The sequence below is a fragment of the Chenopodium album genome, chromosome 11 (genome assembly GCF_948465745.1).
Source record: "Chenopodium album chromosome 11, dcCheAlbu1.1, whole genome shotgun sequence".
In the NCBI taxonomy this organism is placed as follows: domain Eukaryota; kingdom Viridiplantae; phylum Streptophyta; class Magnoliopsida; order Caryophyllales; family Amaranthaceae; genus Chenopodium; species Chenopodium album.
In genome coordinates this window covers 37,260,789-37,284,017 of record NC_137844.1, presented here as the reverse complement: position 1 = coordinate 37,284,017, position 23,229 = coordinate 37,260,789, and the positions used below count along the sequence as shown (strand labels likewise).

The 23,229-nt window shown below is 35.9% G+C and overlaps 1 protein-coding gene and 1 non-coding gene across 3 annotated transcripts; both read left to right on the top strand.

The window, feature by feature from the left end:
* The first annotated feature begins 8,847 nt into the window (after window positions 1–8,847).
* LOC145569729 (small nucleolar RNA R71) lies at window positions 8,848–8,954 on the top strand. The gene has a single exon (XR_014096271.1). It is a non-coding gene; the product is annotated as a small nucleolar RNA R71 (small nucleolar RNA).
* Window positions 8,955–16,324: 7,370 nt separating this feature from the next.
* Window positions 16,325–21,898, top strand: LOC145568841 (uncharacterized). 2 transcript variants are annotated; one of them, XM_081628231.1, is made up of 10 exons: window positions 16,325–16,426; window positions 17,100–17,358; window positions 17,472–17,676; window positions 17,992–18,082; window positions 18,209–18,354; window positions 19,603–19,846; window positions 19,960–20,064; window positions 20,188–20,370; window positions 20,458–20,662; window positions 21,256–21,898. In XM_081628231.1, exons 2-10 carry the CDS (start codon window positions 17,136–17,138, stop codon window positions 21,741–21,743), a joined length of 1,890 nt encoding a protein of 629 aa, XP_081484357.1. In that variant the 5' UTR covers window positions 16,325–16,426; window positions 17,100–17,135; the 3' UTR covers window positions 21,744–21,898. The 2 variants fall into 2 exon arrangements, with proteins under 2 accessions (XP_081484357.1, XP_081484358.1); XM_081628232.1 differs by lacking the exon at window positions 16,325–16,426 and having other exon boundaries at window positions 17,063–17,358.
* The last annotated feature ends 1,331 nt before the right edge of the window (window positions 21,899–23,229 follow it).

Below are 23,229 nucleotides of genomic sequence, written 5' to 3'. Positions count from 1 at the left end.
AGGTTGATGACCTGATGAATGAAACCCCATAGGTGAACAAAATTCATACATTATTTAAGTTCCTAGTTTGAAATCATTGAATTGGACATAAATGATTTCAATAAATGGACTGGCATGTAAGATTGATTGGAAAGAGCAGTTTCATGGGCTATATGGGCATAGTGATGCTCGGTCAATCACATGGATATGCATGAATGATGCATGATCGAACTATTGACCTACTTTGAAGTTCAAGTATAGAGCTTCCGGATATATTAGTGGATTCCTTTGACATGAGTGGAACATTGATTGACATGAGTTAAACGTCTACTTGTAACTGGAGATTATAAAGGATGTTTCTTGGTTACTTCAAGAATTGAGTGGGAGCTTTGGTTGCCATGAGATTGGATTGAGTCTACCTATTTAATTAGGAATGTGTCATCGCATCTTGAAGAGGGAGAATTCAGTGAATGCATGGCCGCGCTCAAATGTATTACTCAGTAATCATTTGTTTAGTAATTCTAACTCAGATTTCAAGAAAAGATTTGTAGATTAATATGATATCGACATGTGATGCATTCATATTATCAAATCGACACACATTGACTTAAGGAATTTGAATATTACACACTTGTCTCAAACAAGTGGGAGTTTGAAGTATTTATGTCTTCGTCAAGTGCAATTACTAGATATATAATGGAATAAATTATGGAGATAATTAAGTTCGTTCTTTTGGGTCGTCGTATTATCATATCTAGAGGTACTTACGATCTTTGGGCTAGTAAAATAGCCTAAAATCCAATTAAACGGATCCTATAAGGTCACACAAAGGGCCTAGATTGAGCATTAGAGGAAGAGGCCCATGATGGGCCTTCTCCCTCTAGGTGGCCGGCCATATGGAAGAGTTTAGGTGGATTGGGCTTGCTTCCTAGTCTAGTTATAATGTGATTATAAATAGACTAGGTGCCTAGGGTTGAACGTAACATTCAGGGATCATAGATCAAACCCTAATTAACAAACACAAGCCAACCCCTCACAAACTCTCTCTCACTCTCGTCCGTCCTTCTTGGTGTGCGCCGGTGGTGTGTGCACGGTGGTGATGGTTCGTGGTGGTGGACAGTTGTCCGCATAGGTGGTGATCGTGGTTTTCCTCCTACACTCGACCAATCTAGTATTGGTGGACGGCTCATTCGAATCTCGTGGACTAAGTAGAGGAGCAACGCTTGGGCTCTATTATCTCCCTATTTGACAGTTAATCGCTTATGGAAATCACGCGTCAAAGGTATGTATTATGTGATTCTTTATGTGTTATGCTTGTAGATCCTGTTTAGGTGCAAACGAATATGATTTGTGAAATTCCTACAGTCATACCTTCCTAGATTACAAGAGTCCGAAATTCTTTGCCAAATTTTAGGGACGGGATGGTGAATAGGTCGGGCACTAGCATGTTGGGAGTTTGGGGCCGGTAGACTAGTTAAAACACGGTAAATATCTTCCATTTTGTACTCTTCATGCCAATGGTGGGGGTGTTTGGATTCCAAGTCAAACAATTTACAAAATTTGATATAAGTTAAACTAATATTTCTATTGTTCAACCTAAAATACAAATTAGGACCATTTTTACTATTAACAACATTCAAAGAGAACAGGAATTCACATGTTAATTCACGAAAAGTAGGGTAATGCATGTCAACAAATTTTCTCATTCCTATGTCATTCATGAATCTTCTAACATGATCATACAATCCCAAAGACTCAAGAGTAGGGCAGTGTAACCACCGAAAAGGGATTACCTCGCGCTCATAGAGCTTGATGAGCCGTTCCCATTGGGTTTCCGTTGTGATTCGGATGCTCGGCCATTGAGGGAGTTGCAAATCCGGGTCATAACCTTGGCTTGAGCTTGAACCACGCCTCCCTTGTGTTCTTAACCTCTTTGACGCCATTTTTTAATATGGGTTTGGAAAAAGTTTGTTTGAAATTGAAAAAAATTGGTGTAGAAATGTAGAGGATGAAGAGAGGAGAAGGAATATGTAAATATTTTTTAGATTTGGGTGAGAGTTGGAGAGGAGATCTTAGAGAGAAGGTAGAGGTTTTTAAGGTTTTAGAGAGAGAAAGAATGGAGGAAAGAGAAATAAGGAGGAAAGAAAGAAGAAAGAAGAAGGAGAAAAGAGGGACGGTAGGTCGCGCCCGGTCGGGCGATCTAAATGTTTGATTTTTGTCGTTCTCGCGCCCGGTTGGGCGCCAACTCGCCCGATCGGGCGAGCCAACCCTTTAAAAGTTTCCATCTCTTGCCCTCGGTCAGGCGCCACTTCGCCCGGTCGGGCGAATTCTTCACTTTTTCAAACTTCTTCTTGCGCCCGGTCGGACGAAGCATCTCCCAGTCGAGCGTGCTACAGCACTAAGAGTCCGATTTTTTTTCTTTTCTTTTCTCCAAATTTGGCTAACTCTTTTCCTCCAAACCTATATAAAAACTCATAAAACTCATTAAATTCCCTCCTCTCTCCTTTCACAAGAAAAAAGAAAGAAAGAAAACTAAACTAAAAAGCAAGAAAATACGGGTTGCCTCCCACAAAGCGCTGGTTTATCTAGGTCCCACACGACCCTCTTACCACATGTCACTCAAGATGAACTGGAGTCGATTAGGTGAATTAATTCAACCGCACCAATCGTAGCCCCTTCATGGTATAGCTTAAGTCTTTGGCCATTTACCTTGAACTCATTACCATGTTCATCGATCAATTCCACATAACCAAACTTATTTGCCCTTTTAACAGTGAAAGGACCCGACCACCTTGACTTTAACTTTCCTGGGAAAAGTTTGAGTCTAAATTTGAACAATAAAACCCTCTCACCCTCTTAGAACTCTCTTAGAAGGATCATCTTGTCGTGTCATCTCTTGGTCTTCTCCTTGTAGACACGTGCACTATCATAGGCCGTCAATCTAAACTCATCTAGTTGATTAAGTTGAAGTAGCCTCTTTTCTCCCGCTAGCTTAGCATCCAAATTGAGCTCTTTGATAACCCAATATGCCTTGTACTCCAATTCCATCGGGAGGTGACATGCTTTACCATACACAAGTCTATAGGGTGTAGTATCAATCGGGGTCTTAAATGCAGTTCTGTACGCCCAAAGGGTGTCATCCAACTTATAACTCCAATCTTTCCTTGATTTTGCCACCACCTTCTCTAGAATGGCCTTGATCTCACGGTTGGAAACTTCAACTTGGCCACTCGTTTGGGGATGGTAGGCTAAACCTGTCCTATGGTATACACCATACTTTTTGAGGAGGGTGTCTAACTTCCGCTCATGAAAGTGAGATCCTCCATCACTTATTATAGTTCTAGGCTTTCCAAATCTTGGAAAGATGGTTTTCTTAAAAAGCCTATGAACCACCTTGGCAATGGCTTCAACCCACTTAGATACATAATCAACGGCAACAAGTATATAACAATTCCCTCTTGAAGAAGGGAACGATCCCATGTAATCAACACCCCAAACATCAAAAATTTCAACTTCCAATATTCCAGTTTGAGGCATCTCATGCCACCGTGAGATGTTGCCAGTCCTCTGGCAAGAGTCACAAGCCTGCACAAAAGTGTTAGTATCCTTAAACATAATGGGCCAATAAAAACCCGACTCATTAATCTTGGCCACCGTTTTGGTGGGACCATGATGTCCTCAATAAGGTGAGTTGTGGCAACTAGTGAGAATGCCGTGAACTTCCCATTCAGGAACACACCTGGGAAATAATCCATCTGCACACTCATGAAACAAAAAAGGATCATCCCAAATATAATGTTTAACATCATAAAGGAACTTTTTTTCTGTTGGTAGGATAAATCAGGAGGTAGAGTACCACCCACCAAATAATTAGCATAAACAGTATACCAATGGTGTTGCTCTACAACTGCATACAAGTGGTCACCAGGGAAAGAATCATCTATAGGAAGAGAATCTTTACCCTCATCATACCTGATATGTGACAAGTGGTCTGCCATAACGTTCTCTTCACCTTTCTTGTCCTTAATCTCCACATCAAAGTCTTGGAGCAAGAGAACCCAACGGAGGAGCCTAGGCTTTGATTTTTCCTTGGTTATCAAGTACTTCAAAGCTGCATGGTCAGTAAAAACAATAACTTTAGAACCAACTAGATATGATCTAAATTTTTCTAAAGCATAAATCACAGCAAGAAACTCCTTCTCCGTAGTGGCATAGTTGACTTGGGCTTCATCCAAAGTTTTACTTGCATAATAAATAGCATGCAAAAATTTGTTCTTTCTTTGTCCTAGCACGGCTCCTAATGCAAAATCACTTGCATCACACATAATCTCGAAAGGAAGAATTCAATCGGGTGCACATATGATGGGTGTCAATATCAAAGACTGTTTAATCCTATTAAAAGCCTCAAGACACTCGTCAGTAAAAATAAAAGGGGCATTCTTGAGTAAAAGCTGAGTTAGTGGTTTAGCAATTTTAGAAAAATCTTTGATAAAGCGACGATAAAACCCCGCATGACCTAAGAAACTTCTAACCCCTTTAACATTAACTGGAGGAGGCAATTGCTCAATCACGGAAATTTTAGCCTTATCTACCTGTACACCCTTATCAGATATAATATGACCAAGAACTACTCCCTCTGTCACCATAAAGTAACACTTCTCCCAATTTAAAACCAAGTTGCATTTTTCACATCTTTTCAAAATTTTAGCGAGATTTACAAGGCATGCATCAAATGAAGACCCATACACACTAAAATCATCTATAAAGACTTCCATGATAGATTTTATGAAATCAGAAAAAAAAATACTCATCATGCAACGTTGAAAGGTGGCGGGGGCATTATGACAGGCTAAAGTCGTATCACCTAATCAAAAGTAATTCCTAAAACCACTAACTAATAATAGATAGGGAAGTAGGGTCGAATCCACAGGGAAACGAGTCTTTCTATTCCTAATTAATTATTATAATCTAAATTATTAAGTAACCAAAAGTTGTTATTTAAAGAAACTATACTACGAAGAATATGAGTAGGGAGAAATCAAATGATAAAAGACCTAGGGCATAGGTTCACCAATAAATAATATTCCAGGGTAAAACATAACAATCAATCATCAATACATAAATTAATCAGATCATAAAGGGCTTTCGCTACGTATTACAATCACAGAGTTAATTTACCGGTATTAAATCTCATCTCTCGAATCTCGACCTAACCATTTATAAATTAGTCTGCCTATTGAAACTAAGCCTAAACATCAATTCTCATCTCTCGAATCTCAAATCAATATTGCTAAACTCATACGAATTCAATCTGGCCAAATCTAATCGCATATCATTAAATCAATCAATAGGAAATTAATCAAGCATTGACAATTAACAATAATAAATTACCCCTTCATATCATTTATGGATCCCCATAACCTTAGAAAGAAAACTACTCACACATAATTAAATATAAACTAAACAAAGAAATTAAACAAGTCATGATGAAAGAGAGAGAATAAATAACTAAGATTAAAGGAGAAGAAATTGTTACCAAAGTTGAAGGAAACAAGAGATGGAATTAAATAAAGAGTTGTAGAGAGAGAAAATAGTACTAGAGTTTAATAGGAGAGAGAGAGAGAAAAGTTAGAGAGAGAAAGACAGAGAGAGTAAGGAAAAGGGAGAAAAGAATACTAAACTCGCTTAACAAAAGCGTATAAATACTAAGCTCGAAAATCCTAAGTTAAAACAACTTAAACGACGCTTAAACTTCTCCTCAGAAACACGCGCCCGATCGGGCGAGGCACCGCCAGATCGGGCCCGCCTTTTTTTCCTTCGTGAGCTTCTCTTCTCGCGCCCGATCGAGCGAGGCACCGCCAGATCGGTCGCGCCTTCGGGCGGAGACCCTTGAACCGGGCGGTGATACTTCGAGCTACATGGAGTCCTTGTTTAGGCTTGTAACTCGGCCCAAACCAAATATCCTCCTTGGGGCTTTAATCATTCGGTCCAATGCCTCATCTTCTCATAAGTCGAGCCCTTAATCACCGATTCGATGACTCTAACCGATCTTGGGCTACGAAAGATGGTCGTGCTCCTCCAATGCTCGTAGTCGGTTCATAAAATCCCGGGAAAATGCTCCAAGAGTGCAATTCCCTATAAAACTCAACCAAAACTACGAAAACACTAGAAAACACATATTAGTAATAAAAGTGGCTCTAAAGAGCCAAAAGCACTACTAATTAAGACCAAGGGATGGGGGTAAAACACTATATAAAATGGACATATCACATTTTTTTTTAATAAAGAAGCGCGCCCCTGTTAGTTACATAAACCAAAGGGCATTCTATGATATGCAAAAGTACCATAAGGATATGTAAATGTAGTCTTTTCTTGATCTTCAGGGTGAATTGGAATTTGGGAAAATCCCAAATACCCATCTAAATAACAAAAGAACTTATGATTAGCTAACGTCTCAAGCATTTGATCAATAAAAAGGAGGGGGAAATGGTCCTTTTTAGTGGCGATATTTAATCTACGATAGTCAATGCACATACGCCACCCTGTAACAGTTCTAGTGGGAATCTATTCATTTTTATCATTTTTAATCACAGTCATCCCACCCTTTTTAGGAACCACCTGAACAGGACTTACCCACTTTGTGTCAGAAATAGGATAGATAATACCTGCATCAAGTAATTTCATAACCTCTTTCTTAACTACTTCCTGCATATTAGGATTCAACCTCCTCTAGGGTTGAATACATGGCTTGTAATTTTCCTCTAGATGTATCATGTGCATACAAAAATTAGGGCTAATACCCCTGAGATCATCAATACTGTACCCTATTGCCCTTTTATGGGTTCGAAGAACCTCTAGGAGTTGGGAAGTTTGTGGGGTCATCAAGTGCAGTACTAATGATCACAGGGTATAGTTCCTGCTCATCAAGAAAAACATATTTTAAATGAGAAGGGAGAGGTTTTAGTTCAGGTTTTTTAACCTTTGCAGGTTTTGATTCCTGAACTAGTTTTCCCCGGCAGCGGTGCCAAATTTTGACAGGATAAAGTTCTTCTATGGCAAGAGCTTTTTCTATAGCATCCACCTTGTTGCTCCAAATACTTGCATCACCTGCAGTCAAATCTCCACAAATAACTTCCTCCAAGGGATCCCTTGCAAGAACCTGTGGTAAGCTTTCTTCACAAATATCATCCATTATATCAATAACATCAATCAAACAACAATTTTCTTCTAGCATAGGTCCTTTCAAAACCTTCCCTAAATTAAAAGTGATATTATCATCTCCAACAGAAAGGGTTAGTTTTCCATTTTTTTACATCAATTATGGCTCCTGCAGTGTGGAGAAAAGGCCTACCTAATATAATTGGAATTTGTGTATCCTCAGCCATGTCTAAAACAACAAAATCTACAAGGATAAAAAATTTACCAATTATAACAGGAACATCCTCTAGAATACCTAAGGGGTATTTAATAGAACGATCTGCCATCTGTAAAGTAATATTAGTAACTTTCAAATCACCCATATTAAGTTTAGAACACACAGACGATGGCATAACACTAACACTAGCACCCAAATCACATAATGCTTTATCTATGAAGACATTACTAATATGACAAGGGATAGAAAAACTACCAGGATCCTTTAATTTAGGAGGGGATTTATTTTGCAATAAAGCACTACATTCCTCTGTAAAAGCTACAATTTCTACCTCATCAAAGGCCCTTTTCCTAGTCAAGATATCTTTCATAAATTTAGAATATGCAGGAACCTGAGTGATTAAATCAGTGAAAGGAACTGTCAGCTATAAATTTTTCACAACCTCCAAGAACTTACCAAATTGCTTATCAAACTTACTCTTCAAATGTCTATTTGGGAATGGAAGTTTGATAACTGGACTCTGCACATCTCCACCTTTATCTTGAGATTTACCCTGCAAAGAAACATTAGAAGGATTAGTTTTCTCTTGTAGCCCTGCAGGGTTAGTAACATTAGTACTTGGTACAAGGGAATCAGGATTAGCAATAGGTTCATCATCCTTGGGCATAGGAGGCCCATCATAGTGTGAACCACTCCTAAGAGTAATTGCATTAGCATGATCCGTAGGGTGGATTGGTTGCGATGGTAGGGCTCCCTACTGACGGGTTTGTAGGGTAGATGAAATCTGCGCAATTCGATTGTCCATAATTTTATTATGAGCTATAATCGAATCGATTTGTGCATCCTTACTCTCCATGTGCTTTTGCATACTTGATAGCATCGCTCTAATTTCTGACAAAGCAGGGTCAGAAGATGAGGAGGGTTGTGGTTGGGTTTTCTGGCCAGAGTTAGGGTTGTAATATTTTTGCTGTGTTGGTGGTTGTTGTTGTGGTTGTTGTGGAGGTGGAGGATTTTGTACATTGGTACTCCAGTAGGAAAGATATGGATGATTTCGGAGGCCAGGATTATAAGTGTTGCAGTATGGGTTATTTTGCCTATAGGTCTGGAAGGCATTAACTTGCTCCATGGAACTCCTACAATCTTGCTCCCAATGTCCTACAATTCCACAATTTTCATAAAAAGCTTCATTAGTATTATTGACAGCAGAAATATTAGCTACAGAATTAGGAATAGTAGTAAGATTATCTAGTTTTTGGCAAATAGATCATAACTGAGCCTACAAAAAGGATACGGAATCAACATTATGTTTTCATTTGTTATCAAACCCTCTAGGATTCCCATATTGGGAATTATGAATTGACGTATCTTCGATAACTTAACCTGCATTATCAACATTGAGATTCATAAACCTCCCACTAGCTGCAGAATCTAGAATTGTTCTAGATGTATTTCCAAGCCCATTGTAAAAAGCTTGAATTAACTGTCATTATGTTAAATTATGGTGGGGACATCCTCTCTACAGATCCTTGAACCTTTCCCAAGCCTCATATAGAGTTTCATCTGGCTCTTGGGCAAAGTTTTGAATTGCACTCCTTAGTAAAGTTGTTCTTTCTACAGGGTAATATTTATTATAAGAATTTAAATCAAGAGTTTCCCAGTCAATAATACCAAGTGCAGTTCTATTCAAACCATTAAACCACAGTTTAGCTTTTCCACATAAAGAAAAGGGAAAAAGAATTTCCCTGATTTAGTCTTGCGTTACCCTAGCTTGCCTGATGGTATTGCAATACTGACAGAAATCTGCAATGTGAAGATTAGGATCTTCACCCTTAGCTCCACTGAATTGCTTTCTTTCAATCATCATGATAAATTAGGGCTTGATCTCGAATTGCACTCCATCAAGAGCCGGAGTAGGAGTTAGGTGCGGAAAATCCGTAAGTGACGGCTGCGAATAATCGCTAAGCTTGCGAGATGGAGCAGGTGGTGGTGCCCTCATCTCTGATTCAGGTTCTAAAGAAACTTCCGAATCGCTAGAATCAGATGGGGGTTCCAAAGGTGGAATACCTTCAGAAGTGTCTCGTACTAATCTGAAAAGATTCTTCTGTCTATGAAAAGATCGTTCGATTTCAGGATCGAATGGTACGTAACCTAATCTAGAACTCCTGGGCATAAACACAGAACTGAACAAACAAATATGAGAATTTTTTCTCAAAGAACTTGCGTTCTCTGAGACGGGAGAAAATTATTCAGACTACAAAAACAATCAGAAATAAAAATAAAACCGTTTCCCCGGCAACGGCGCCAAATTTTAACAGGATAAAGTTGTATCTCCTAATTAAAAAAAAATTACCCGAGTCCTCTAACTAAAGTAGATAGGGAAGTAGGGTCGAACCACAGGGAAACAAGTCAATTTATTCCTAATTAAATAAAATAATCTAAATTATTAAGTAACCAAATTGTTGTTGTAAAAAGAATTAAACTAAGAAGATTAAAGTAAGGAGAAATCAATTAATAAAGACCTAGGGTATAAGTTCACCGATAAATAATATTCCAGGGTAAAACATAAAAATCAATCATCAATGCATCAATTAACCAGATCATAAAGGGCTTTCGCTACGTATTACAATCACAGAATTAATCTACCGGTATTAAATCACATCTCTCGAATCTTGACTTAACCATTTATAAATTAATCCGCCTATTGAAACTAAGCCTAAACATCAATTCTCATCTCTCGAATCTCGAATCAATATTGCAAAACTCATACAATTAAACCAGGCCTAATCTAATTGCATAGCATTAAATCAATCAATAAGAAATTAATCAAGCATTGACAATTAACAATAATAAATTACCCCTTCATATTATTTATGGATCCCCACAAACCCTAGAAAGGAAACTACTCACACATAATTAAATCTAAACTAATCAAAGCAAATAAACAAGACATGATGAATTAAAGAAATTAAATTACTGAAAATAATAGAGAAGAAAGCATTATCAAAGTTAACGGAAATTATGAATTAAAGAACAAAGTTGTGGAGAGAGAAACGAGAGAGAAGTTTAAGCTTAAGAGAAGATTCAACTAATGAAAGAGAGGTAATTGTATCAAAAGCAACTAAAACGTATTTATACAAAACATCAAAATCCTAATTAAAATCTAAGTAAAAATCGCCGGAATTAACTTCAAGACACGTGCTCGGTCGGGCGAAGCACCGCCCGATCGGGCCCGCCTTTTTCATCAAGGACACTTTTCTCGCGCCCGGTCGGGCGCGAGCTCGGGCGAAGGACTGGTTGTTCCTTCTTCCGCCCCGCCCGGTCGGGCGCGCCTCAAGGCGAGGATGCCTGACCGGGCAAGGCCACTTGGGCACTTCTTTGGACTTCGATTGGGCCTTGATACTCAACCCAATCCGAATTTCCTCTAAGGGGCTTGAATACTTGGTGTCCAATGCCTCGGCTTCTCATATGTCGAGCCCTTAATCACCGGTTTGATGAATCCAACCGATCTTGGGCTACGAAAGATGGCTGCGCTCTTCCAATGCTCGTAGTTGCTCCAAATAATCTCGGAAAAATGCTCCAATAATTTCCTACAAAACTCAATCAAAACTACGAAAACACTAGAAAACACAAATTAGTAATAAAAGTGGCTCTTAAAGAGCCACTACTAATTATGACCAAGGGATGGGGGTAAACCACTATATAAAGTAGACATATCAGACAACTTAATCAAAGCAATCGTAACATAAATAAATAATAAAAATTTTACTAAGTGTTTATAATAATTAAAACAAAGTCCTAAAAACAATAAAATAAGAACTATGATTTTAAGCCCGTTAGCCAGCGGACAAGCCCGTCCCGGTTAATAGGGCGGGTATGGACAAATTGTCAAGCCGGCATAAAAGGGATTGAGTTTGCTAGCTTAAGCCCGTTGGACAAAGTATGAACTATAAGCCCGGTCCGTTTCCCGCCCAAGCCCGTAAATGATCACCTCTAATATCTTGATTATATTTTCCCTTTTGGATCAGAATGAATCAAGCCGATTCACATATCCAATAGACTAATACTAAGTACATTACCCTTCATGTGTACTATTATCTTGATCAACACAATGAATCATACTCTCTTCATCTCATAATGTAGACACAAACTTTTTAAAATATTAGGTTTACAATAAATGTTTACTATCAGCTGTAAATTTACTTTAAAATAATCAAAAGCTACATGAACATAAACAAAAATTAACCTAGTGTAAATAAAATTGTCTATTTAATACATAGAGACCACACCAACTTTCATATGTGATTGCAGGGGTTACTTCGTTAGTGTTATAGGGGTTATTTAGTCAGTATTACAATAGGATTTACTCAGTCAGTGTTATAGGGTTACTTTGTTCGATGTACAAGCGGCCAGATGGTGTGGTCAATCGTACACAAAGCGCGTTGTATTCCCCAAATGTCTAGCATGGACCGTGTAGAGACAAAAAAAATCACAACAAAGTACAAAAACTTTTATGTACACCCGATTTACATTAATATTGTTAGTGTACATCGAACCACATTTTTAGGGTAATTAATAACTTTTAACTTTTGTATGGTAACTCTAATGATGATATGATTTTAATTTAAATAAACATTGATATATGTTTTATAAAGGTAATGTAGTTACTTTCACTCACCAACATTTGATTTTTACACATTTTTAAAAAATTAACTTTATCATTAAACATAGATCACGTTCATTACATTGGGGTAACTTTTTTTTCATAGCAGGGTAACTTTTTATTTGTTTTGGATAACTTTTGATCATATTAGAGTTTTTATTAATATTATTTACTTCTTGTCAAAAAAAAAAAAAAATATATATATATATATATATATATATATATATTATATTATTATTATTCCAAAGGTAAACTACATACATTCCGAGATTATTTTTGATAATCAATCAAGTTTCTTAAAAATTAGGGAAATTCTCTTTGGTAACACTATAGTTTTTATTTTTCTCAGTGGTAAATTGCAAAAAAATTTATTTTCCTTGGTAAACTTTAACTAGTTATAATTTTTCAATGGTAAACTTAATGAAATTATAAGCTTAACCTTAGTTAACTAAAGTCTTAATGACTAATTTAACCCTAATCTTATTCCAGCTTTTCATCCAAAATCATTCAACCCAAAAACTACTACCCAGCAACCAGAACCACCACCCAACAACCATAGCTACCACCTAGCTGCCACTGCCACCGCCATCGCCCAGAACCTTCCCCTTCAAACCAGCCCATTCCACCATTACACAGTCTCAACTATTGCCGCACCAACTGACCACAACCACTGTCACCCACCATCTCCAACCTCCACTCAACCTTGCTACCCACCTGACCACAACCTACCGTCACCCCCTGTTTCACCCCACATCACCAATCTCATCCCTCTAGTCCACGCATCACAATAACAACCAACTCACCACATATCCCCTGCTCCACCAATCTACAGTCAACATCCACCTTCACCAATTCTACCTCGCCATTCAACCACCAACCTCAGTCCATAACCCACCGCAATCAGTGGTGTTGCTCCGATTTTACCCACATATCAGCCGCTCCACAATCGCAAACACCCACTACAGCGATAGCAATTGGTGGCAGCCAACAAAAATCAAAGTCGTACTTGCCACCATTCGCCACCAACAAAAGCTCCTCACGACAGCACCATACACAAATCGTCACTAGCCCACTTCAATTAAGATAGCAGCAACCCGTCAATTTGAGCATAGAAATCCCCAATTCAATTGATTATCAACCTAATTTCCCCAAATTTAATTGCAAGGTTTGATTTTCTGATTATTTTGTAGGACAATTCTTCAGTAGTTTACCCTAAATTCAACCCTAAATACAACAACAATAGCAACAACAAGAAGATCAGTGGGGTAGACTAACAATTTGATTTCTGCAATTTGAAGATCAATTACAAAAATTTGGGGAGAGGGTGGTGGTGGTTCAAGGGGAAGAAGAGATGCGGCAGGGGTAGGGGTGGTTGGCACACCGGCGGGGGAATGGCTAGGTGCGGGTGCCGACATGGGTGGAGGAAGGGGAAAGGTGGTTGGTCGGTGGTGATTGGGTGGAACACTGGAACTTGTTCAGAAAACGAAAGGTAAGGATGAAAAAAGAGAGGATGAAGATGATGATAGGTTGGGTTTAAGTGGGGGCATTTTAGGCATTTTAGTGTAAAGTAGGGATATTTTAGGAATTTCAATATTTTAATTTAAAAAAAATCTTAACCATGGTTAAGAATTAACTAAATTATTTCATTAACTTTACCACTGAAAAATTATAACTAATTAAAGTTTATCGGAGATAATAAGTTTTTTTTGCAATTTACCATTGAGAAAAATGAAAACTATAGTGTTACCAAAAAGAATTTCCCTAAAAATTACAATAATGTTGCTGCCAAACGTGGTTTAATATTGAGATACATCCTATTATTTGAGAATAAAATTATATGCATAGTTTATATAATAAAAATATATGCATCTTTTATCAAAAAATACGTACTATATGCATCTTATATATTCTAGAATCAAATATTGTATCTGCTAATAATTGATATTGCTATCATTATGATTACACTAAGATAAATCCATTCAATTAGTTAACTAAATAAGAATGATATAAATTGTTTTACGGCAAGAATATCCCAAAAGATCAATTTGTAATATTATAATTTCTATAAATCAAGTAGTTCAACAAAAAAAAAATTATGTATATTTATGTCTACAAAATTAATATTGACTAGATGAAGCCCATGCGATGCATAGGTTTGTTTGAATATTTTAAAATAATTTTTATATATATATATTTATGTGCTAAAATTTGTTATATATTTAAATAAAATTCCTGATATCAAAAGATAGTATTTTTATATTTAATTAATTTAAACAAGGAAATCTCATTCGCCAATTTTGCTTGCGTGTCATTTAAATTATTTAACTCTAAAAGAAACTAATAATCTCATATTTAATTGGCTACCACTAAAATGTATTATCCTACATTCCTCAGCTCGCTATAGTAATATTCTACATAGAATTTAGAGAGATTTATACTTTGCTTTTTTTTTTTTAAATTTTGGAACTTAGGTTGTGATGGGAAAAAAAATTTCATTGAAATTTTGTATTTATATTAGATATTGGGGAACATAAAAGGTTAATGAATTAAATGACTAATGTGATTAAATGGAATTGAAAGATAGAGGGAGAAGAGGAGAAGGTTAATAAAATCAATTGTTGAACAAGTAGAGGTTATAGAATATAAAGAGCTATTGAGAAAATTAGAAATAAAGTGGGGGAGATGGAAAAGTTTTATGTAAACCTAAGAAAATAGAGGGATTCTAGAGAAAAGTAAAGGGGGAGAAGGACATCTGACAACTTTGGTTTTTGTTTTTAAATACTAAGGGCCTGTTCACATTTACTTAATTTCAATTCAGTTCAGTTCAGCTCCAATCAGTTCAGTTCAGTTCAGTTCAGCTCCAATCAGTTCAGTTCAGTTCAACTCTTAATTTCCCTCTCTCATAAAATATTCATTTCAACTCAGTTCAGTTCATTTCAGCTCCAATCAGTTCAGTTCAGTTCAGTTCAGTTCAGTTCAGTTCAATTCAGCTCCAATCAGTTCACTTCAGTTCAGTTCAGCTCAATTCAGTAAATATGAACAAGTCATAAGTATAGAGTATAAATTTTTTCTATCACATGATGCGTGAGTTATGCATTAATTAAAATAATTTACATCATTAAATATTTAAATCTTATGAGTTAAGAATAAAGATGTCCAATATGTCGAAAATTTAAATCTAAATCAATGGATAAAAGTATATCACACATAATATGTAGTTTTAGTATCTATTCAATTAATACAACCTACGTTAATTTTCGATCAATTCGTTATTAAATAAAATGACTTATGCTTATAAAAAAATAAAAAATAAAAAAAAAGGAAAGGATAAAAAAAATCGTGAGATGTAAAAAGAAGAGAAGGTGAATATTGTAGAAATTGTTATATGTACCCGGGTGTACGGTGCACCCAAAGGTCTTATTTGCTCATTTCGATGATTATTGCTTTTTTTAATCATCATCAAATGAGCAACACAAATATCTTTAGTTGTATCGTATACCCGGGTGTATATAACAAAATTAACAATCTCTTGAATATTTGTATACAATACATGAGTGAACAATGAAATTCAAAGGAATATTTTTATAAATCTTGTAAAAAAGGGAATATTTTTATAAATTAATTAGGTACTCCTTATTGTTGATTTGCTGATGGGAAGATTGATAATGAAGAATAAAATCTTATGATAATTGGGAAAATTGTGATTTGATTGATTATGGGATTGCTATGTTGAATTCACTGATTGTAAAATTATCATCTTACATTCTGTCAAAAATAAAATAAAATAAAATAAAAATAAAGATAAAAATAAAAAAAATTTATCAACTTACATACAAAAATTTGCTTTCAAATATTATCCAATAAAAAAAGAGTTGTGTGGATAATGCAAATAGATAAAATATTGCAAGTAATTTGACATAAAGAGGTCGACCGTCATATATGATAAAAATTAGTACTCCGTGTAAAGCAAAAATCATATATAGTGCTAGACTGCTAGCATTATAAAAAATGAAGTATGACACTTCGTATTTATTATACTCACCATAAAAGGCGATCAAGATCCATAATTAACGAGCAAGCAAAATAATTTATATAAGGATAAGAATGACCAATTATTAGAAAATGTTGACGACAATAAAATATTAGAATTGTAGAACATATTTATGATAAAATAATTTGGATATAATTAATCTAAGTCACATTTATGTAGGTGTCACTAAAGATAATATAATTCCTCATTTTGGACCTTTCAACAGTAATCAAATCAGACGAGGAAGCACGTAAGAAAATCTGACTTTCTATAAATACATATATGTCATTCCAACTCACTATTATTCACTTCTCATTCAACTCCTCTCTCTTTCTCTCATCTACTTCCTTTGTATGTTGTAAGCCTGAAAGTTCTCTCTTTTGTAAGTTCTTGATAACTTCAATTTTCAATCAAGCATTACTCAAAGTTTTAAGTAGAATGTACAGTATCGTACATGTTTTTAATGCTAATTATTATACTTGGTTCTTTTGTCTCATACAAGTACTAATTTGCATTGCTAGCTGCTGAATTTATTGCATATATATGATATAGTATGTTAGGATGATTTACTAGTTTTACGGAGTATAATAGTTTAGTGTCCATGATATCCCATTAGTTGGATTAGTGAGGTGGTACTTAAGACCTGAGATGGAATTATGTCTATAACACGAGTTTTTAATTTTTTTTTTATAGACCTATATACTCCAAAACAGAGTTATAATAGCGTTCGAGGTTCCATAATGGAAAGGTGGTACCTAATTTCTCTCATAATTTTTATTTCCTTAGTTGCTTTGATTTAATGCATGATTTTTTGTGGGCATAAGCCGCGTAACATAATCATTATAGTGTATGGTCCCATATCATTATTGTAAGGTATTTTTCAAGATATTTTGTTGGTTTATGCAGACAATGTGGGATGGGAAATCGTGGGAACATTAAATTATCAAATGAGATCTTGAAAATAAATATCATATAGAAATCCAAGTTCATGTATTTTTAAGCGTCATTTTACATATGATTTTAGCTCAAATGTTTGTTACATTGTTTATTTGAAGGGAACTAGAAAAAGAAGGCTTCTTTAAATTAGCAAAATGGCAATGCATCCCATTTATTGGGTGGCAATTTTGCTGTCTATATGTTGCTGCACAACTTTGGCAAATGCAGAGTATGTGAAATACAAAGATCCAAAGCAACCAATCAATGCTCGAATTCGTGATCTTATGGGTCGTATGACACTTGAGGAAAAGATTGGCCAAATGACTCAGATTGAAAGGAGTGTTGCCTCCGGCGATGTCATGAGCAAGTACTTCATTGGTAAATTACATAACATTTGACATGAAGTAGCTAATTTCTATTGTGTTTTAGAATGTTTGTTATTTTTTCGATGTCTAAAGAACGTTGAATTTTGGTGTGGTTCGATATTGCAGGGAGTGTACTAAGTGGAGGAGGGAGTGTTCCTGCTCCACAGGCCTCTGCTGAGACTTGGATCAAAATGGTGAATGAGTTCCAACAAGGATCTCTCTCTACTCGCCTCGGTATTCCTATGATTTATGGGATTGATGCAGTTCATGGTCACAACAATGTCTACAAGGCCACTGTTTTCCCTCACAATGTTGGATTGGGTGCTACTAGGTAATTTAAATTGTTATGGAGTACTTATTAGCTAGCCTTAATGTTTACTCCCTCCGTTCCATAGTTAACTTTTACTTTTTGCACAAAATTCATGTGATTGAAAAGTGGATTGGTGGTTATTGGGGCTCAGCTTTAAGGAAAGCAATAGAGAATGATCATTATTTTTATTAAAAAAGAAATAGTTCACTTATGCCTGGAAGTTTGGAACATCTAAAATACCTCTGTTACATATTATGTGCAAGTTTTGGGTGTTATTTGTGAGATATAAAATATTCTAATACACTGCGATGAACTCTCTATGTATGTATGAATCAGGGACCCTGAACTTGTTAAGAGAATTGGTGCTGCAACTGCATTGGAAGTTAGAGCTACCGGAATTCCTTATGTTTTTGCACCTTGTATCGCAGTATGTTTGATCATTAACAGCTAATACAGTAATAAACTGATAATTTCAGAGTAATAGGCAAATTCAAATTAGCAATAATTTTCAGATATTCAGTTATATAACTATACATTATACATTTTTTAACAGGTATGCAGAGATCCAAGATGGGGTAGATGTTATGAGAGTTATAGTGAAGATCCAAAAATAGTCCAAAAAATGACTGAGATTATACCAGGTTTACAGGGTGAAATCCCACACAACTCAAGAAAGGGTGTACCCTTTGTTGGTGGACAGTAAGTTCTTTTCTGCAACTTTGTCCTTTTCATATTTCTGTTACTGAATTTTTGGTTCACTGACTTTAGAAGATGAATTTTCTCTACTATCTTGACTTATCTGCAACATTACTCTTTTCCCAAATGCCTTATCTATTACTAACAAGTAACAACCTTATCTTAAGTTGTGCCTTTAATTACATTTCTTCTTGATAGTGTATATTTAAATTATGGCTGAATTTTTTTTTTTTTAAAGAAAAAGTAGTAATAATTTTCTAGATTCTTGCAATTAGTAAATGAGACGTTTACTTTGTCTGTCTCAATTTATTTGCTCAATAACCAATTGCACATGATTTTATTTAAGTGAAAAAGTTAAGAGAGAAAAAATTAAGTACATTTATAAACGAAATGGAGCAAGTAAATTGGGACGCTCTAAAAAGAAAATGAGGCAAATAAAATAGGACGAAGACAATAGCACTTTGTTGAAACAAAATTTTGGAATGTACTCATAGTCTAGTATGATGGCTAATCTAGATTGGATCCGCTAGCATTCTTTTCTGATTGTTTAGAAAACGTGGATTGAACAAGTATGTCAGATACAATAAACTATGGTTTATTGGTCAAATGATGAAGCCTATATTGATGGCATGACAGGAGTGATCTGGACCACAATTCCATTAATGACTTGATTATATGTGTTGAATAAAACCACTTGATATATATGAGCTCAATTTGCAAATATATAATTTCTCAAGTTGATTAAAGTCCGGGGAACCAAAATCCTGAAACATGGTTGACAGAGTGTTTATTTGAATAATTAACACAATCAACTCACTAAATGTCATATGGCTTAAAAAAAGTCATGGTTGAATTCTGGGCTATGCCAGTGAGGTAGTGACTGAATTGGAAGGGCTGAAGGGACATAGATAATCTGAAACAACCGCGGCATAATCTTTTTCCTAGACTGTGTATCTCTTATGACTGTATCTGTGATTCGTTGATCCTATAAATAACATAAGAGCTAAATAATTTGATCAGAGTATGAATGATACATACCACAGTTTCAGGTTATGATATTGCCTTTGTATAGGCATTGTGATGGATGGATAACATCATATGTATTGTTACCTCCAATTACGAAGACCAAGCAAAGAAATCAATCAGACATAATTTAATCACTCAAATTTTAAGAAAATAGCTTGAGTTTGGATTATGTATTTTGAGTTTGTCATGCTATAATACATGGCTTGATGATCTGTTTATATTCAGGAACAAGGTTGCTGCTTGTGCTAAGCACTATGTGGGTGATGGTGGCACTACAGATGGGATCAACGAAAACAACACGGTTATAGACTTTCATGGGTTGCTCAGCACTCACATGCCAGGCTACTACAACGCAATTATCAGTGGTGTATCTACAGTCATGGTTTCTTACTCCAGCTGGAATGGTGTTAAGATGCATTCTAATTATAATCTCATTACTGGTTTCCTTAAAAACACACTGAAATTCAGGGTATGTTTTCTTTTCTCTAGCTAACCAATCAAACAAAAACTTCTTCCATGCATATTTCTGTTCAGATTTTAACTAGTTACTTACTCTTGATTCTTAAACACAAACAATGGCAGGGATTTGTTATATCCGACTGGCAAGGCCTCGACAGGATTACTTCACCACCACATGCTGACTATCCAAAGTCTGTACTAGAGGGCATTCACGCCGGCATTGATATGGTTATTATAACTCCAGCTTTCAAATCAATTCTGCTATATACTCTGGCATTTTACGGCATAAAACCTGTCTGTTATCTTCATTTACCATACTCTAAGACAACATTTCGTACGTAAACATTGCAGATCATGGTTCCTTACAATTACACAGAATTCATTAGTAACCTAACCTCCCTAGTAAAGGATAATCAAATCCCAATGAGCAGAATTGATGATGCAGTACATAGAATTCTAAGAGTCAAGTTTCAGATGGGTTTATTCGAGTACCCATTGGCTGATAACAGCCAAGTCCACCAGCTGGGAAGTCAGGTTTGTGTTCTAATAAGTTTTCATTCATTTGTTTAGTCCTCTGTACAATGAAACATCAATTTATATGCTCATTACTGAATAAAACAGGCACACCGAGAAATAGCAAGGGAAGCTGTGAGGAAATCACTGGTGCTATTGAAGAACGGGCAGGAAGGTGATAAGCCAATGCTACCTCTTCCTAAGAAAGCGCAGAAGATACTTGTTGCTGGAAGCCATGCTGACAATCTGGGTAACCAATGTGGTGGATGGACTATTGAGTGGCAAGGACTCAGTGGAAACAACCTCACTGAAGGTAATATCTTCTGCACTTCACTGCCGATTTCTTTAATCACATTCCTGCAACTCTACAGCCATAACATGTGCTTCGATTTTAGACCAAGTTTTATAATAGTTCAACCATGTGGATGTAATAATTTTCTCCATGTTCCTTATTTTCGGTATATTTTTACTAAATTTAGCCAGATTCAGGTACCCTATGCTTTTGACTTAATATTTTGAGGTGATGACTTTGATGGGAGACTTTGACCTTCACTCCATAGAAAGATCCCTTGCTTATATTTAATTTTTTTTTTTAATTAATAAAGTATAAAAATATTTATAAATAGATATAATTTTTTTGAGCTAAAACAAATCTAAGCTGTTTCAGCATTGAAGAAGTATTAATCACACCAAGTTTTAAATTTATCATTGATCAATCAGTGCACTCTATAGGGTAAAAATTGATCAGGCAGTCGATTACAGTATCTTGGACGGTATAGTAGTTAACTTATGCTTTCACTTGCGCGTTTTTGTGCATTTGAGTGTACTGTATTACTCCTTGTTTCTTTGTAGTTTGATGAGCTTTTTTTGACATGCGACTAATCGCAACTTTACTGAAATAATCAGGGACCACGATCCTTACAGCAATTAAGAGCACAGTTGATCCCAAGACAAAAGTAGTGTACCAAGAGAACCCTGATAGCAACTTTGTCAAGTCCAATAAATTCTCCTATGCTATAGTCGTGGTGGGCGAACCCCCTTATGCTGAGACATTCGGAGACAGCATGAATCTAACGATAGCTGACCCCGGCTACAGCACCATTAAAAATGTATGTGGGGCGGTGAAGTGTGTTGTCATTGTCATCTCAGGCAGGCCTGTTGTTATCGAGCCATATGTTTCCAAGATGAATGCCCTTGTAGCTGCTTGGCTACCAGGAACTGAGGGTCAGGGTGTTGCTGATGTTCTGTTTGGTGATTATGGTTTCACAGGGAAGAGCCCTAGAACATGGTTCAAGAGTGTTGATCAACTCCCTATGAATGTGGGTGATCCTCACTATGACCCACTTTTCCCATTCGGATTCGGATTAACCACGAAGCCTAGCAAGGAATACTAGAATTCAGCTAGGGTAGCCTTAGGCCTTGATTTATATTCCTAGTGATCCATCTTATTGTTTACTGATTGTTGTTGAGAATAATATACCACAGTCAACTAAATCTTCCATGTTACAACTCACAAGGAAAGCATGGCCTTTTTCTTAAAAATTTTGTTCAATTTTACTGGATTTTAGAGCGTCCCAACTTTGTTTTGTCCACAACATTATTTTAAACGCTGTTGAACCCCCTGTTTAACTTCGACTAATAATTCCCCCCAATGAGAGTGATTTCTATAGATAAAAAAATGATAATTAAGAAAAATGATTCCTAATTTCCAAAATACAAATGATCACAAATTCTTATATGTGATGATTGGCACGCCTCACCATTATTTAATAATACGATGGATTTAAATAGGGTTACTACGATATGCTTTTAGAGTTGCATTACTGACCAATAAGCTGATAAGCAATGAGGTTAATGGTTCATATGAGGGAACAGACAAAGGCACATATGGGATAACTGATGGAACTATCAACATTGCATAATGAGCTTACTGATAAACAATTAACTTTTTCCTAATGAATCGAAGGGATTGCTAATGAAGATATCGAGGAATTACGAATGTCTATTAATATAATAACACTTTCAGACCACGTAAAACTTAACAATCTCGACTATTATTTAAACTGTTGGGGTATAGTTGACATGTACCTTCACTGCAGCTTCTCCATACTGTACATACAAGCAGCCAGGGCATGGATATGTCCAATTATCCCCTGAAAGTATGAATCCTAATGAAGACATGCTGATCACACACTCACACCATTTCCGCGTCTTCTCAAACACTTGACAGCATAGTAGCAAGCTTCACCATGCTATCAATCAAATAAAAGAGGACGGTAATGACAGCATCATATCCAACTAAAAACAAATATCAAACACTTCTTACTTACAATCCTAAATGATTCTACTGCTTTAGCACTCCTGAAATCTAAATCAACTGTGGTGACTATGAGAAAATCATTGGGTGTTGATTCCGGTGAATCCCGACCAAAGACTCACTAGAATGTTAATTTACGGCTTAGACTCTCTACTTTAACCAAAGCTATGAAAAGAATTTAGAGTCAGAGTTTACTTAATTGCTTTCAGGAAATAATATGTACCAGATTTTCAAAACAAATATGCATTTTAACACGCAATCAAGAGTTGACTCAAGTGGTAAGCAGCTTGATATCACTTAAAGTCTCGAGTTCGAGCCTCAATCAAAATTGCATTCATTTAAAAAAAAAATTGCAAATTATATCCCAAAAGTTCTTATAAATTCTAAATTGCACTTACGTTAATTTGTTGCCAATTTCAAACTCAATTAAAACCTTAACCGAATATTTTTCGACACGCGAACCGATGAAAAAATTAAATTGGATTGCAATTTGCAATTTACAATTTAGAACAACTTTTAAGCTAAAATTTGCAATTTTTTTTAGCAAATAGTTGCAATTTGCA